General features: G+C 34.7%; 1 protein-coding gene across 3 annotated transcripts in view; it reads right to left on the reverse strand.

Moving 5' to 3' along the window:
- Positions 1-8,165: 8,165 nt before the first annotated feature.
- Positions 8,166-19,671, reverse strand: part of LOC111056518 (centrosomal protein of 97 kDa) — a 63,480-nt gene continuing 51,974 nt past the window's right edge. For 2 of the 3 annotated variants that reach the window (XM_039439041.1, XM_039439040.1), the window contains exons 8-11: positions 15,573-15,699; positions 14,709-14,808; positions 12,159-12,251; positions 8,166-10,545 (exon numbers count right to left, since the gene is read on the reverse strand). In XM_039439041.1, the coding sequence (XP_039294975.1) occupies positions 10,252-10,545; positions 12,159-12,251; positions 14,709-14,808; positions 15,573-15,699 (614 nt within the window). In that variant the 3' untranslated portion in view covers positions 8,166-10,251. The remainder of the gene's footprint in view (positions 10,546-12,158; positions 12,252-14,708; positions 14,809-15,572; positions 15,700-19,671) is intronic. The other variant, XM_039439042.1, reaches the window with a different exon arrangement.

Below are 19,671 nucleotides of genomic sequence, written 5' to 3' on the forward strand. Positions count from 1 at the left end.
AAAAAAATCATGAATAGACTCAGCAATAGGACCTTACTCAATTTTATAATAGTAATCTTAAAATAAATTTTGATTTTAATATTTTTGGTCAATACCACCTAGCGCACCATGTGCATGAATCTTCTTCCTATAGACAACTCTGAACTCTGATTCATATTCGAAAACTCCAATTCAATTGCATTTTCAATATCGAAATAGATTTGACTTGGAAGAAAAGCAAAATTATCATGTAACACAAAGCAAAACTACAATTAAATCACAGAGTGCAATCAACAAGATGCAAAATACATAAAAATTGAGAAGATTAAACAACAAATTGTTCAAGGCTTGCAAAAAATAATTGATACAATTATTATAATTTATGAACAGGTTACTGTACAAAAGAAACCGTTTTCATTATGAAGAAAACTCACAAAAATACACAAATAATTATTACACACTTACAACCAAAGGTAAACACGCGATTAAACTAAAGGTATAATTTCTACGGATTAATAGATTTTGACACAGTCTCTTCTTATTGATATGAGAGAAACTTGGATTTTAATAATTTTCAACCAGCATTTGGGTTCAATGGCCTCTACATGAATACAACCCTTTGACAGTTTCTCATTGCCAATTCTGATAACGATATTGGAATGCTGTAAGTATATTCTCCTACAAATGCTGGGGAATTATCGTGTCAAAATCTCTACTTAATACTTAATAAGCCTAATGTCTTGTTAAAAGTTTGTACTTCATGCTTTCTAGTTATAAGCATTAGAATTCAATTTTTATAAATTTTAAATAAAAAATCCAATGGAATATAACTAGATATCTAATCTTAACTCATAGTGAAGCTTTGGTAAGAAGCTAGGAATAATAAGAATTTATTACTATGAATTGTTGTTAAGGGTTTCACAATGTGCAAAACTTATGACATAAAATAAATATACTTATTCAATAATTGAAGTTTTTGTTCAAGATCTGGTAACACATAAATAACTCTAGCACTGAAATCCCACGCTTTCGAGCATTGAATACCTTTGTAGCACTAGATTTGTAAATGTTATTATGTATAATAATCTACTATGCCTTGAATCAGAATCTATCATATCAAAACGAGTTAAGACATACAGTATTACCAACTTCTAATTAATCATTTTATTGATACGATTCCCTGATATTGTGAAATTTTACAGTATTCGGGATCATACCGGTGATCTGGGGTTTTTTCAAATCTATTTCCTCATTCACTTGTCATTTAATTACTCAACATAAGAAATAATTCAGATTTGGGATTCAATAAGTTATGGAACAAGAGAGTGATAAATACCGAACTGGAAAAATTACACTGCTCTAGAAAGAGTTTGAGAGCTTATTAAGGCTGCTCATTGATGATAACATAGCTTAGGGTTTTAAACATACCTATTTCTCACAACTCAACTTCTAAGTTTATGTACAAAATAAATGAAAATTATTCGGGAGTTTGTAGTATACAAAGTGAGATAATTTACAAACTCAAGAGGAATGTTATGGATGAGATTCATAGGTTCAGTGTAACAATAATTTATTAAAAACCTGAGATGATCAGCATTCGAAAATTGTGTAAATTTCCTAGAGGATTAGAAATTCAAGACTTTTGAGAGTACAATGTTAAGAATAATATTGACTCAAGCACAATTCGGGCTAATGGCTGTTTGGATTTTGTTTTGTTGATTTTTGCTAACCTATTTCTGATAATGAAAGTTGATTTACAAGCTCTACTAAATTAAGAACCTCTTTTTCACAAAATTACAAACTCTTTTTCACTAATTTTAACTTTTTTCACAACTTCAAGCCAAGCTAGTTTTCAAATTTGCCACATTGGACCAATGCATCAACAAATTTCACTCTCTTCCTCCTACAACATGAAAGCTAATTCACCTCACCACAATTTGATTTTCAAACATTACTGAAAAACAATTATTGAATTATTATTAGAAAATCATTGAATTATGCAATGCAATAATGACGTCCAAGCCAATTGCCGCCAAGTTTTTCTGAAGAATAGATCAAAAGTGTTCCGGTTTATAAACCGACCCCTATTTTCTGAACTACAGATACAAAAACGACAACGACATTACTCCAGTCACCTACAACCCCGATTCTGAAAAAATGAGAATGAAATTGAACTCATATTCGTAAAAAGACTAAGATTGAGTATGGTCCAAAATCAAACGATGACTTATTCCTCTCTTTATTTCGCTCATTCCTTCTCCCTCATTCCATTCTCTCAACATTCCTTTTTCCCTAATTTCCATCTCTTATAAACTCTGAACATCCCATTTTCTCTCCTGTTGTCCTCTCCCTCTTATTCTATTCTCTTGACATTTTCTCCTTTCCCATTTTCACTCCTTCTGAAGACTACACGTCTACTCCATCAACCTCAGCGGCTTTGAACACAAGGTCGAGAAATGTTCCAATTTTTATAAGCCTACTCCGAGCTATGAAGATCCAGCCAAGCTAACCATCTATCAATGTGATAGTATGGAAGAAAATTGAAGCTCTACCGTCACCAGAAATGCCATTTCAAAGCGAATTATCTGTACCCTTTACTGCAGACATTACGTAATATGATTCTTCATACCATTTCACAGCAGCATAGGAGGAAAAATGGAATTGATAGTGAAAACCCTGCATATAACGCCTGAAGAATTGGGGACCACTTCTAAATCAACGCGAGAAGATTATGAAGTGGATGAAGGAGACGGGTAAAACGACAATCATGACGATGTAGAAATTGAAAAAATCAACGCATTTATAGACAATGAGAATTGTAAAAACAATTGTACTCTGTAAAATAATAGAAGCTGATTGAGTGACATCTGTACTTGAAACTGACTGTAACACATCTGATATGAAACTATATCATATATTTATTGGTTTATATAGACATTCTAGAAAAAAGGGATCAAATGAAGATGAAATGTCGGATGAAGATTCAAGAAATGACAAATCTAGCAGAGATGACAAAACTCACAGACACACAACAAAAGATGGTTATAAACTTCCGCGAAGAAAAACTAATGAGTTGGATTCTAGCAGAGAGAGAAATTATTCTGATAATTATTCCAAGTGATTCAAGATGAAATGAAGAGGATTGAATGATACCAAACTGACAATAGCAGTCTAGCACTCACTCATAATGGCACACATCCGCTATGCCATTATCGTGTGGGGTGGGTCCTGACAAAATTTGGAAAGGGTGTTGAAGCTCCAAAAAAGGCAGTACGAGTTTGTGGGTAGAGAGGGTTACTTTGTGTGATTTTCCTTTACTCTGATAAAGAGTCTCTGGGAAGCTTTTAAAAACAAACAAAGGATGAAGGATAATTCATATAAATCCAATGTTTCACATAATAGAAAAAACTCGAATAAGTAGTTGAAGACTGGGATGAAATTTATATTTGAATATTGAACATAATATTGGATAAACTTATATTTACTGTTGATCTCTTAACACAATTCGGTAGAAAAAACTTCGAAATAATGTGTCTTTTTCGATCTTCTCATTACATCACAGTATCCAAACATATGATATTTCTTGATTTATATATACATTCTAGAAAAGAGAAATAAAAAAATGAAATAACGGATAAACATGCAACAAATGACAAATCTAGAAAAAATGACAAAACTCACAGAGCACAACAAAATATGATTCTGAACTTTCGCAAAAAAACTGATGAGTTGGATTCCAGCAGAGAGAGCAATTATTCTGATAATTATTCCAAGTGATTCAAGGATGAATCTCATAAGAAGCATAGGAGACATCTGTACTTGAAACTGACCGAAAGAGCCCTCAAGAATTAAAAGACGATGGTTATGCTGAAACTATGCAAGTTGAAGGACCAAGTAGTGAATTGGAGGACATAAATGAAGAAAAAGAAGCTATGCCTGAAACTATAAAGACTGATAGTTTAGGAGTAGTATTAATTCCACAAAAACTGCTCAAGAATTGAAAAAGAGTCGGACTAAATCAGTTAAGAACTTCGAGAACACAAAATCCAAAAGTGAAACAACTAATGACAATAAAATTTGTTGAATTTGAATTTATATTGTGGAACCGATGAAAAAAGTCAAAAAGAAGGCCCGAACATGGATGTTCCTCAGGACATGAAAGTTACAAGTAAATCGGTTCATCGATGTAAAGTGCTGATGAGAAAAATTTAGAACTGGAAAAAAATGAATAAAAGCAATTCGAAAAAAGTAATACCTCGAAACATAGAGCTTCCGATAGATCTCACAAGCACCATAGTTCTTCAAATAGAGCAGCCACCATATTAAGACAAATAGTGATGACCAAACGAATGTTGATGGAAATGAATCTGGATCACGCCAGTCACAAGAGAGCCAGTTGGAATCCAATAAGGACCATTCAGACCACAGCTCCAATGTGCCGCAAATATTTATACCATTAGTTAATATTTCCTTGGATTCTGATGGAGAAACATACACTAGAGAAACTACACTAGCAGTTGAAACTAGAGATGGTGAGACAGAACTGAAGAACAAGAATTTGAAAGAACACAACAGGAACTGGGAATTGAAACAGTGGAGACAAAAGTGCGAACGGCGCACTCTCGTGGCGGTGGTGCAGAAGTGTAGTTGGGTGCAGTAAATCGACCGCATCTCAAGTCAACTCCATAACAAACGTTGAAGATGTACTTCCAGAAAGCCAAGCACCCTCATCAGAACAAGCAGTAGGTGCAAAGATTTGCATCGCACACGTTCCGAATGTTGAATTATTGCTCAACGGAAAAACCTTATCATTAGTGGACTGGCTACAAGAAATACAGGTCCTTCAACTGAAACTGCATCTGCTACGTCCTCGAACAATAGCAGCGCTCGTTCCTTCCTAGCAGCTCCGGGGCCCACACCGTTGATTGCACAGGTCCCAGCTTGCTCGGTACCGGTCTTGCTACGACACTCTTACATTCACAAGCTTCATGAATTGAAATGACAAACGGTTTCTCCGGAAAAAGTGAAAGAAAACACAATAACGGCAGAACGAGAAATTGCCGAAGCGCACAAGTAGCCTCATGCGTACCAAAATAGAGTGGCCAATTCGTTGCTGAAGATGAAAAAAGAAATCATAAGTGAATCGAGAGGGATGCCTATTGTGAAGGTAAAATAAAATAGTCCAACCAAGCCTCATTATACATACGGGTTGCAGACTGTTTCTTGAAATTTATCGTGACCGACCATAACAACGCCGGAATTTCATAAGAAATCTCAGATATTCTCAGCTTTGCGAGAATGAAAGTAGTCAAAGATTCAGCAAACCAAAGAAAACATTATTAATCTGCGGCAAGCAACTGACAGCAGATGAAAAAACTACAGTGTAGAAAAATACTGTATGCATTACATGGACAACAAACTAAGAATGAAAAAGCTTGGTGGCACCAGAGAGTTCTACTGGGCTTGTTGTAATCAAAATGATCCGTCTGTGGTAGCTGAATTCCATACCATAGGCAAGGTCAACTACGAACGAATGCCTGGTTTTGTTGAAATGTCGTCTTGCCCTAGGACCAAACCTTTTCCTGGCGATTTTGCTAATTATTGCTAGATGTGCTACACAACATAGGACAATGAATTGTCGCGCGTGACGGTTGTCAATCATGTGAGACAGATTGACTACGCCACATACTGTATGCAAGCCGTTTTCCCCAATTTTGGATTACAGCACACGTTTCATGGGGATATAAAGAGAAATACCTAAATGGTATGAGCAAAAGTCTTTCATTCAGAAAAACTTGATGAAAATATTCAACGAGAGGACAATCCTCATCGGTCCTGGCTTTGGTAATAACTAAAAGGCCTTGAATATCATACACACAAACATTGTGGATACTTCATTGGTATTTCCGCATAGCAAATCCGATGAATACAAAAGAAGCTTCGCGATCTCACGCTAGAGATTTTGGATAGGACGGTGCACCCTGCATAAGATGCGCTGGCTGCTCTTGATCTTATGATTAAAAAAATCAAAGATGGTGTAAAGTCTACAAGCCAAGAAATACCGTAAGATTGGATACTGTGAACTGACGCGAACACATTTGACTGAATGCATTCAATGTGATATTGCTGACGTCAGCAGTCGGTCGTCTTGAAGCACAAGACACAATTATTATCTTATTAATAGAATACATTTAATTTGGATATTTCATTTGTAGAAAAACTTGAAGTTCGTGAGTAGTGTTGAAACTTGTGAAAATAGGGGTGGGATTTGTGAATAGAAGTAGAAATCAGCTAGATGATCTAGAAAAAAGATTAACGTTATTTTATGAAAAGAATGTTGGGTAGGTGTAAAGAGGGTGGTAAATTTATTTACCGTTGAACTACTTTCAACTTAATTTGGCAAAAAATAATTCATATGACAATTTTTTGGACAAAAAGCAAACAACTTCAATTAGTGAATGAAAACTAGGAGAAAACTTATTGATAATTTATATGTTGATATTAGATATGAATGTAAATTTGCTGTTTAATTCCCATCAACATAATGCGATAGAAAAATATTTTGAAATGTAGTAAGTGTTTTTCAATCTTCTTATTGCTTCACAGAATCTAATCTAATGATATTTCTTGGTTTATAGACTTTGCAGTAGTGTTTGATGTTGTGAATAATAAGATGAAGAGCGGTGAACGCATCTTATGCAGGGTGCATCGTCCTGTCCGAATCTCTAGCGTGAGATCGCGCAGCTTCTTCATCAGATTTGCTTTGCGTAGGCCTAAATACCAATGAAGTAGCCACAATGTTCGTGTGTATGATCGTCATAGGCCATCAAGTCGTTACTGATGCCGTGACCGATGAGCATTGTCCTCTCGTTGAACATTTTCATCAAGTCTTTCTCAACGTATTTCAGTGTTTGTCTCATACTAGTTTGTTGTTTCTCTTCAACCCCTGAGATACGAGTGCAGTAATTCAAAATTGAAGAGGTGGTTTGTAGTATGTGTCTTAGACAATCTGTCTCTCTTGATTGAAAACCATCACGCCCGTCACTTCATTGTCCTATTTATGTAGCACATCGAGCAATAAAAGGCAAAATCGCCCGGAAAAACTTCGGTTCTAGGCAAGACGACATTTCAACAAAACCAGGCATTCGTTCGTAGTTGACCTTGCCTCTGGTGTGGAATTCAGCTACCACAGACGGATCATTTTGATTACAGCAAGCCCAGTAGAACTATCTGGTGCCACCAAGCTTTTTCATTCTTAGGTTATTATCCATGTAATACATACAGTATTTTTCTATACTGTACTTTTTTCATCTACTGTCAGTTGCTTGCCGCAGATTAATAATGTTTTCTTTGGTTTGGTGAGTCTTCGACTACTTTCATTGTACATAACTTTCACTCTCGCAAAGCTGAGAAGACCTGAGATTTCTAATGGAATACCGGTGTTGTAATGGTCGGTCATGATTTATATTTCAAAAACAGTCATACAGCGGCCACCCGTACGTATAATGAAGCATGGTTAGACTATTTCCGTTTACCTTCTCAATAGGCATCCCTATCAATACACTTGGGATTTCTCTTTTATCTTTTGCGACGAATTGGCCACTCTATTTCGGTACGCATGAGGCAACTTTTGCGCTTAGGCAATTTCTCGTTCTGCCGTTATTTCGGTTTCTTTCACTTTTTCCGGAGAAACCGTTGACAGTTCAATTCATGAAGCTTGTGAATGTAAGTGTGTCGTAGCAAGACCGGTACCGAGCAAGCTGGGACCTGTGCAATCAACGGTGTGGGCCCGGAGCTGCTAGGAAGGAACTATTGTTCGAGGACGTTGCAGATGCAGTTTCAATTAAAGGACCGGCATTTCTTGCTGCCAGTCCACTAATGATATCTTTTTGCCGTTGAGCAATAAATCAACATTCGTTTGGTCATCTCTATTTGTCTTAATATGGTGGCTGCTTCTATTTGAAGAACTATGGTGCTTGTGAGATCTATCGGAAGCTCTATGTTTCGAGGTATTACTTTTTTCGAATTGCTTTTATTCATTTTTTTCCAGTTCTATATGTTTCTCATCAGCACTTTACATCGATGAACCGATTTACTTGTAACTTTCATGTCCTGAGGAACATCCATGTTCGGGCCTTCTTTTTGACTTTTTTCATCGGTTCCACAATATAAATTCAAATTCAACAAATTTTATTGTTATTAGTTGTTTCACTTTTGGATTTTGTGTTCTCGAAGTTCTTAACTGATTTAGTCCGTTTCTTTTCTAATCCTTGAGCAGTTTTTGTGGAATTAATACTACTCCTAAACTATCAGTCTTTATAGTTTCAGACATATCTTCTTCATCTTCATTTATGTCCTCCAATTCACTACTTGGTCCTTCAACTTGCATAGTTTCAGCATAACCATCGTCTTTTAATTCTTGAGGGCTTTTTCGGTCAGTTTCAAGTACAGATGTTTCTATGCTTCTTATGAGATTCATCCTTGAATCACTTGGAATAATTATCAGAATAATTGCTCCCTCTGCTGGAATCCAACTCATCAGTTCTTTGCGATAGTTCAGAATAATGTTTTGTTGCATGTCTTTGTGTTTTGTCATCTCTGCTAGATTTGTCATTATTTGAATGTTCAACCGACATTAATTTTATCTTTATTTCAATCCTTTTTTCTAGAATGTCTATATAAACCGAGAAATATCATGAGTTTGGACACTGTGTAGTAATGAGAATATTGAAAGAGACTTGCTATATTTTTAAGTTACTCTTCTACCGAATTGGGTTAGGAGTTTTACAGTAAATATAAATATATATCTAATATTCGAATATGAATATCACGAACTTTTCTTACGAACTTCAAGTATATCTTAAAATTCAACAACTTCAATGTCCCAATTGAATGTATTCTATGGTTATGACTCGAAGAAGAAGAATGCTATGGAGAAGCGTGTGAGAGCAGGGAGACTCATCAATGACTACTATCTAAATTAATATTAACCCAGGACTGTGATATTATTTATTTATATATTTTAATTCTATTGTTAAAATAATTGTGACTTGAGCTTACAGCCGACCAAATAGTAGCGTTGTCAGATTGAATGAAATCGTGACTCTCTCATGAAAACTGATGTGCCTGAATATATTTAATAAGGCAATACTGCTGGCGTTAAATGATAAAGCGATATCACATTTAATACATTCGACTTGTATGAGATAGCCAAGCTTCCACACTATCTATCTTGGAACTCCAATATTTGATCAGCTAGTCTCAACTTATTTTATTAAGGGCCGTCTGCACAGTGAAAGCACAAACTGAATTCAATCAGCTGGTTGTTTAATACCAAAATTAATCACATTGCAAACGAAACTAGACATGATTTGATCGGTTTAAGCTAAGATTCCGTTTAAACGATACAAACGGCTCTTCAAGTTCAATTAAACTCAAACCATCTAATAGCAAATCCCCATCTGTTTATCAATTTCAAAACTTCTATTATTAACATCAAGTGGAATTTCAGATTGCATAGCATTCAAGGCATAGTTACAATTTTTTGGTTTCATTTCCTACGATCCACACAAGCTCTTCCCTTAATTACAAACAACTAAAACCCTGCGAATCTCCTACGTCCACTAACTCTTTCATCAACAAATTCATTACTTTTTCAATTATTTAAGCCAACTTAACCATAGACAAAAGATAGCATAAGAAGATAACCCATGGTATAGGTCGTTTATGCTCCAAATCTTCATTTAATAATTATTATTTAGAATATTAAGGATAAAATAAGGATATAATTTCTCATCGAATAAATTAACAGTTCCTTTATTATGTATGTATTTTAGTTAAGTGCAATAGCTTATATGTTTTTGAATTTTGTTTTTGGCAAATAAATAAATTAAATTCAATTAAAAAAAAATTGAGCCGATTTTTGTTAACCCAAGCCGACTACTGTCTAAAGTTACTGTTTTCTCCGAGCGAACGTGTAAAAACGCCACAGTATGAGAGACTACCAGCGTTACATAGCTTCACAAAAAATAACTACTGGGACGGACTATCGGCTTGAGTTAATATTGAAATTTGGAACATAAACACTTTATACCGTAGGATATTTTCTTGTGCTATCTTTTCTCTATGACTAACCCTCTAACAAAAACTCAACACTTTTTCTCCCAACTTCAATTACATCCTCAGATTTAAACATTAATTTTCACTCTCCCAATTGAATTAATTCTATGAGGTAAAAAATTGAGAGACTTGTGCTTGCAGCCTACCATCCTTCTAGGATCCGGCGGCATCCTGACTATTGTGAGCGACCGTGGTCTTGATGACGTCATCGACCAGAGTGTCGGCATAGTTGGTGAGCTGGTGGGGCGGGAGGGGCAGTGTAGAAGGCCGCTGGAAGGGGAAGCGGGAGGTGTCCCCCTCCTGTGGCGTGTGAACTGCCACGATCTCAGTCTGAGTGCTGATGCAGCCGGACGCGGCAACACTGCTGCTGCTGTTGTTGGCAACGTTGCCTCCTCCCGGGCTCACACAGCGCAACACCTCCTGCATCGATTCCTGCAGTTGTTGCACCTGCCAAACCAACAAATCAACCATCATCATTGGTGGCACCACTGCATCTAAGAGTAGGCCTAATTATTCAATCATAAAATAAAACTAATATAGTACCCTTTCATATCGCAAGACAACATTTTCTTTAAAAAAAATAACTCATAAACTTCTTAAAACAATAAAAAAAACCATAAATAAATTATAAGAAAGTTTTCGTGTTGGTTATTACAAATTAAAATGTGTGATATTAAAAAGGTACCTACTTTATTATTTTTATTTTATGATTGAATAATTAGGCCTACTCGTAGTCGTAATAATAGTTAGTGGCCTTAGTTGAGTTGCTTTGTAAACCAGAGGCCCGGGTTCGAATCCCGACACGGGCAAGATATTTTTCTCGGTCCACTACCGTGTTTCAGATACGTCGGTCCCGGCTACCTAAAAGCAGTCGTTAAGTCATGTCAGAGGTGCGACCTGAAAACTCTGACAACAGACCTGAGCTAGCCAGGTCACTCGACACTATTACTAATGATATAAAAAGGGTACTATATTTGTTTTATTCCATGACTAAAAAAATAGTACAGGATATTTATAATCATTCATTCAACAATGTAAATCAAAGCACATGTGTACAATCAATAACCTCCTGAAATTTACTGGAAGTATGCATACAATTTTTTCTTTCTATATTATTTTCTATGAGGGTGATGCCCACATGAGTTTCAAGCTTGTGCGTGGATAGAAGACTTAATATGTGTATATGTAGGTATTTGAGAAATGAGAATTATTGACTTATTTATGTATGTTAAAAGATTTTTGTCATAGTCATTCAATTTCAGCTGTTTTACATCCATGAAATCAAGCCGGTAAACAGCTGATTGTAGGACAAATAGACATATGATTCTCATTACAGCATACTAGACTGTAATAAAATCATATGTTTTCTTTACAGTCGAGTATGTTTCCTGGTTCCAAATTTGGAACAGCAAAACTGGTACGAAAACCGCCTTTTAGCACTCCAGGTGGAGTTTTGTCAACTACAATCAAGAAATTCCTGATTCGAAACTAACTTGTAAACTAGGTTATGTTTATAGAATGCATGTAGTAATGTCAGTACAAGCAGGTAATGTTTTCCGTTTCTCGGAAATTATTAAATTTATATTAAATTAAATTATTATTTTCTAGATTATTATGGCAAAAAATAGTATAAGTTACTTGGACGAGAATGTCTTTTGCAGTGCTCGAATGAAATTCTAATCTCGGCTAACGCCTCGACTAGAAACATCATTCTAGCCTGCAAAAGGGCCCTTCCCGTCCTTGTGACTTGAAATACTATTAACAGTGATGTCATTTTTTTCTTGATAATTAAGAGTAGCCCTAACAAAGACGGTAGAAACATATATAATAACTATTATTCATAAAATGTCTACTGTTATGTCAAAATTTATTCATTTGTTTTGTTTATTTATGTCGTATTTGAAGTATTGAGAAAGTGTGTATTAACAAGCAGTTCGTAATGGAAAGTATTTAATACTTATAATAATTATGAGTCAATAGATGATGGTGAGTGAACTCTGTGAGACATGAGTTTCTGGTTGAATAGATAATTTGAAATGTTAAAGATTGGCAGGACTCACCTGATTATTCAACCTCAAACAAGTTTCGGCCAAATCTTTGACGTCGCCAACTCCACCAGGCTCTTCTTTTGGGTAAGGCTGCAGACTCACCACCTACAAATGTTCACACAAAGATATTTATTTATAAGATAAATTCAAATTCAAATAATTTCATCGCCACAGATGAACGAACACTTTACAATTTGTATCGGCCACGTAATAATACAAGATATTACAAAGTCGAAAATAGTCGACAAAATAACAGACACCACTTCGCAATAAAATATCAACAATTACATACAATCCAGGTCAAAATTACATTTATTGAAATATTTAGTCGCATTATAAAAACACTTTTATTAAAAACTTCTTGATTTTCATTTTGAATTCCTTATCAGTTAAGCCACGAATATTTTGTGGTGAATGGTTGTATAATTTAATTGAAAAAGTCATAAAACTCATATGGCTTGCTCTGTAAGAGAAGTATTCGTTCCTCAGATTTGATTTATTGCGTGTGTTGTATAAAAGTATGTTTTCATGAGTGGAGAATAAACTAAAGTTTGACTTGACAAATAGCAGACAATCAAATATGAAAATACTAGGCAGGCTCATGATCCCCAATCTAATGAACAAAGGTTTACAGTAAGTCAGAGAAGGTACAATACAAATCATAGTCAAAGACAAATAGTAATTATATACTAGATATAAATTTCATGAAAAATTATTGGTGTCTCGCCTTTGCTAGCACTTTGACTTGTCTGACGCCGTTGAGGCCAACCAGACGTAATATCTATCTATCTATCTATCAGGATATCTATCTATCTATCTATCAGAATATCTATCTATCTATCTATCAGGATATCTATCTATCTATCTATCTATCTATCATTCTAATTATTCTTTTTTTAAGCAAATGGAATTCAGAATAACTGCAATTTGTCCATAATATAGTGCCATACAGTAGATGAGAATGAGCATAGCTAAAATATACTTTCAAAAATAATCTCAATGATACTTTTTCTTTCAACTTACTTAACATGAAAATACCTCTGGTGACTAAGGCCCGCCGCAAAGTAGACCACGAAAAGCAACCCACGCCGTGGAATATTTTGTAAACCATTGCTAGGTTTCTCTAGACATCTGTGTAATACATGCAATGAATAATCCACTTGTCAGCTGATTGATTATGAATAATTCTATAGAAATGGTTTACAAAACTTCCCACGGCGTGGGTTGCTTTTCGTGGATTAACGTGAGTCTACTTTGCGGCGGGCCATATTGGATTGTTTACTCTACATGCCGATTCCATTTTGGATTACTTTGAATAAATATACCCAAAAAATTTTACTGAGTACACTGGAATTATGTTACTATAAGATACAGATACGTTTGGTGTCTTACCCAGAAGTAATACAGAAGTTTTGTGTCTATACTGGAACTAATTATTTTTAGAATGTTTTCCGTTGAAATACTGAAGTTAAAATACTGTTTAATACTGATTACTGAATACTAAAAGAGCTTATCAACAACTGTAGTCACGTACGACAGTTGGGGAATCTAAATTGAAAAGAATCTTCAAAATTATTCAGAAATAAAAGGTACAAAATATCATGAAAGTTTTTTTTCTAACCTTGATAAAGATTCACCATGATAATATATACACTGAATAAGGAAATATACATACCAGTTTGTGACTGATAAGTTTTGAAAATAACTTGAATAAACAGCCTCTGGCTTGAATTTAATGAGATTGGAAGGTGAGGCTGCAACATTGGAAAACCACTTCTATTTGCTTGGGAGGCGACTTGATATCGTGGCCGCCATTGATAAGCTATCGATAAGATAAGCTCTATGCGCCTGCTACTCTCATTGTAAGAGTGACCAATTTATTTATTTATTTATTCATTCAGTCATGTACAATTATTACACTTATTTGAGAAGACAAAACAGGCTCATGCCCAAAACTGTCCCTTCTCAAATTTATACTACAGTACAGATCAGAATGTAGGCTAAGGTACAATCACCTATTATTATTATTAAAATAACAAATTGACACTTCAAAAAAACAAATAAATCTTCAATCAAGAATAGATATCATAAATAACTAAATCTCACAGAATTAGAAAAAAATTTGGAGCCGAACTCTTTTAAATACCATTTATGAGCTTAAAATCGCATCCTAGTTGTTCGGAACCCACTTAAAGCTGTAGGTTCACTCATGACTCATCATCATTCGTCTCATTACCCATGCACAAACCTAGAGCTCATGTGGGAATCATCCTCAGCAAACAAAATCACAGCTTTATTTTATTTTTGGAAGTGCCTATTTTGATATTCTCTTTAAACTCTCAGCAATAGTTAAATTATGACCATTGATATTATTTATGAGTGAAAGAAATGCCCACAGTTTCTATTAAATCTCACTAAATTAAAGTATAATCCAAGTATATGTCCTAAGAGCACTTTAATTTCGTCATTTCCTTTGGAAATCGCACATTTCTAATTTGAGAATCAAATTTTCTAACGATTCAAATCATCAAACATTTCAATCAATTAAAAACATTGTATTACCTTATTCCATAACGCACTGATTGTCTGCATTTGTAAAATTTGTAGTTTATGTTCGTTTTCTAAGGCTGCTCTGGTGGCTTCCATGTCAGCTGAAAGTTTCCTGAAAAAATAAGTTTCATCAGATTTCAACTTTTAGCAGGAGGCTAAAGAGAGCGAAGCCTTTTGAGCTAGTCTAATAGTTATTTGTACACCTAGGATGAAAAGTACTCTCAACTCCGTGATAAAGGACTTTTGTCATATCTTGCTTGTAAAAGTATTACTTCTTCATCGATTTTAACAGTACCGTATGAACAAATTATATAATGTGTACTGCTCTCAGAACTGCATTAATCATCAATGAATGAACTGCATTTAAATAGGTTTTTTCAGTTTAAGAACCAAAAGAAGTAAACTTGAAATGAATGGTTTGTCAATGAAACTAGATATAATCGTAGTTAAATTTAAATAAGAAAATAGTAAATAAGCAAATTTTTTCACCTACTAACTGAATTACTTTCGAACGGCAAGAGTTCATTTTCATCAGTGGCGATTAGAAATGTAATGTTTTCAAGGTTAGGAAGAACATGTGGGTTAAGTTCTATTACATAGTCGAAAATTTTGTTTGATTCAAAGTAAATGAACAAGTAAGCTTCCAATTTAACAAACTTTTCGACCATTTAATAAAACTCTACCCACATATTCTTCCTAACCAAGAGAACCTTTTCCGATTGCCACTGTTGGAAATAAACGCTTGCCGTTCGAAAGTACTCCAGTCAGTAAGTGAATGAATCTATTTATTTACTTGAAATAATCGACTGCACGTCGTTTAAAATACATCAAAAAAGTGTGTTGACTTATTTGAATTAATCAGTATTTCCAACTTACTTGATGTACTGGTTTGTCCTGAGCGTTTGAATGTGTTGATACACTGAAAGCACTTTTCTGTTGAGTGTTCTCGTCTGGTAACCTCTCCATACTTTCTGTATGCGAATTGCGGCTTCTTCCAAGTCTACTGGAAAATCAACAAAATTGGAATAGTAAGATGACTAAGAAAATCTCAACCTATGAGGTGAATGATTTATGGATTATTGAAACACAAAAAATGCAAAACTGCATTCATAAGGTGATTGAAATCGGTATAGCTTTGAATACAAAAAGATGATAGAAGAGAAGAAAACATGGTTAATAATTACAAGAAACGTTTTGGAAATCATCGCCAACTAGTGTCAAATTTTATTTTCAACTAAACTTATAACCGACCATGAGCATTTCAGTAGAAAAGACTACATTGTGTTTTTAGTTCAAAATTTAATCAATTAATTCTAAATTTAACTCAATTAATTCTAAAACATTTTTTATAATAGTTTTCAATTTTTCACAATGCTTCGCCACATATCACATAGGCCTACATTTAGATATTTATTATACCCACATTGATCAACTTTATTTAGACTTAATTTTTCACAGAACTCATTGCGAGCCAATCAGAATGCATCGCTGTGAGGCGGCGGCTCCACTGCATATTGTTGCTTTTCTCCAATGTAAATCGCTTATTGTAAAACAAACTGACTTCCAAGGACCGCTCCAATTCCAACAGGAGCGGAGCGAATCGTGACTAGAATTATTTATAGATATGCACTAGTCAAGGACTTGACTTGATGATAGAATGTTTTTACTCTATAACCTTGTTCAGAGAAATCTTTGAATTAATGTAAGAATCTATTTCATTTCATCCACTGACCTCCTACAAAAGGGGTGTATGGATTTGTCAAATTTATACCACAAGAAAATGTGTGCTATCCTCTTGAACCTCCAACTTGAGGTTAGTAATATTCATTGAAAGCCTCCACTGACTATGCACCAATTGATAGCTTTTTCAACATAGTTTCTCAAAATAATATTCAAGTCAAAAACTGAGTTTTTCGACAGTTGATTCCGTTTATAACCATAATATGAGCCCTGTGTGTATGTGTGGGTGATGACTGATAAGAGATTATTACTAGCGTTTGGCAGTTCATTATTAAAGTTATTCTTAATTTTTACTCCATAGCAAACTACGATTATTGAAAATTTTATACTAGGCTAATAGAAAGAGAAAATTACACACTCTGATTATTACTAAATACATATATGTTACAATTTGTAGATACTATACGAATCATCAATCTGTAAAAGGCATAAATGCATTTTGCTGTTCTTGGAGAAAATGTCATATATTAAAAAATATTTATTTCATCACATTCTTTATTCTTTATTGATTCATAAAACAAGTACATCATCAAAAATGATGGGAAGAGAAAAAATAAGGTAATCTTGTACTATTCCTCTCCCAAATTTAGATAAGGTTACACATAGTCTGAAATAAATTATAAATAAATGAAATCAAATCAAATTTTATTTCGCCATGATAATATAAATAATCCTAAATACAAAGTTGAGCAAAATAATAATACTTAAATCAACACAAAAAGTAACTAACTTTCTCAATCAAAATAACACATTAGGCGCTGCCTGCAAACCCGAAGTTTGAGTGCCAACAGCTAGTGATCAATCAATCAATCTACCTCTTTATTCAAAACTTACATCAAAATGTACATGAATGCGTCTTTCTTTATTTATTATTTTCAACAAAATAATAGAATCTATATCAATTTTCAATAGAAAAAATCCAATAGAGAAATAAATAGATGAATGAAATAAGAATGAATATGTGGCACTAGCCATAGAAGCCTCAAGAATAAAACCAGACAAGAAACGAGAATAAAGTTCTATAATACTATAGCGGTTGCGACTCTCCTATATGGAAGTGAGAATTGGATTCACACTCGGAGAATAGATAGTCGAGTTCAAGCTGCAGAAATAAGGTTTCTAAGGAGTGTATTTGGCTGCACTAGAGTTGATGAAATCAGAAATACTGATATAAGATACGTTTTAGCGATTGCTCCTCTTCATGAAAGAATAATACAAAATATTCGCAACTGGTTTGAATAGGATGCCACCTGGAAGAATGCCACGAAGTCCAAAACTATAGACCTACTGGCATAAGAGATGTGGGAAGGCCAAGGAAAAGTTGGGTACCGGAACAGGTTGATTGATAAACCTAATCCCTGAAGTGAAGATGACGATGATGATGATGATATAAGAATGAATATACATAATAATGAAAATAGAATACAAGTGAAAAATGAATTTGAACGTGTAATTTGTAGCATTAGAATATAAAAGTATTATTACTCTATCAACTGAAAATAAGTAACTTGAACCCAGTGTTATTGACGAACGAGCATTCTCTTTCATAAATTTTGGCTAAGTCTAGTCTTTAGACTATAGTGAGGTTCACGTTATAATGACAGATAGATAGATAGATAGATAGATAGATAGATAGATAGGCTGCCTTTATTTTAACCTGGAGGGCGAAGTTAGGGCGCAGCCGGCCCTCTCTCCCACTTAACCCTCCTATACAATTCTAATGCATCTACATCAAAACAAAATGAAATAATCTCTTAAATATAATAATAAGTAATATGATAGAAAAAAAATATATAAATATATATACAATATAAATCAATAATTGAAAAAAAAACAAAAACAATTTCATTCAATTTAGTAGAATATATTTTAGACTGAAAGAAAATAAAAAAAAAGTTAGAAAATAGAGTTATAGGAATTTTTTTTTCAATTTTTAAGCAAGAAACAAGAAAATTTCACGCAAACACACACCTTCCACACAAGCAAACACACCACGCATACACACCTCCTCATCCTATGCCCCGATCGCCCTCCCTCAGCCACGCCAAGACCTCCGCGCCGAACAGTGTCCGCCTCTCCACACTCCTCAAAGATGCGGGTAAGCTATTCCACAGTCTGCAAGCGGTCACACAGAACGACCTATTATATGTCACAGTGCGATGGATGGGAATGCTCAACAGGCTCGCACCATGCCTCGTATCTCTTCTGTTGATTCCTGCGAGGAATTGAAATTTCTGACTCAAGTAGAGAGGAGACCCAGTTGCCAGAACCTTGTGGAGGAGCATCAGTACATGATAAATTCTGCTGTCTCGAAGCTTCAAAATACCCATCTGAGTGATGTAAGGGCTTATGTGAACGTCCCTTTCAAGGCCAAAGACGAATCTCACGCAGTAGTTCTGAGCCCTTTGCAGTCTTTCAGAAAGAGTCACTGTCATGTCCTGTATGACCACATCTCCATAATGGAAATGCGGAAATATCAAGGTCTTCACAAGCATTATTCTCTCCCGTAAGGGATAACAGCTCCAATTCTCTTCAGTGAGTGAATGCCTGCAAAGACCCTGTTGCAAGTCTTTGTCACTTGTTCAGTCCAGTCTAGATGTCTGTTAGATGTAAGTCCTAAGTTTGTAATGTTTTCACTATAATCCAGTCTATGAGAGTTAATTTCAATGAAAGGTCCATGGTTAAAGTCAAGTTGGTTCAAAAGTCTTCTATTACCTATAACGATTGTTTTGGATTTTGATTCATTAATTTTCAATCCATGTTGTGCTGTCCAGAGTGAGACAGCAGTCAGGTCCTCATTCATAAGAGTAACTGCTTCACCAAAGTTATCAGTCTTGAAATGTCTATAAATCTGTAGGTCGTCTGCATAAAGATGATATCTGGAGTGTCTGAGTCGGTCAGTTACGTCATTTACATACACAAACTAAACAGTAGTGGTCCCAAAACTGAACCCTGAGGTACCCCCCTGTTGACCACCCTCCATCGAGACGTGCTGTCCAATCGAACACACTGTGGAGAGTGGAGAAAGATAGGAGAAAAACGTTGTCTTGTCAATGCCTTCAATAGACAGTAGCTGATACAGGTTTATTTGATGTAATATTAACTGTTCATTCTCGTTTAAAATAACCAATTATATTTTATCAAGCAATAAATTATATTTTTATTAATTGCATAATGAATTCACATAATTAAGATGAAATATTTTGTTAATTGATTATTAATTCTAAATTGTTAA

Source organism: Nilaparvata lugens, chromosome 12, assembly GCF_014356525.2.
Source record: "Nilaparvata lugens isolate BPH chromosome 12, ASM1435652v1, whole genome shotgun sequence".
Taxonomy (NCBI): domain Eukaryota; kingdom Metazoa; phylum Arthropoda; class Insecta; order Hemiptera; family Delphacidae; genus Nilaparvata; species Nilaparvata lugens.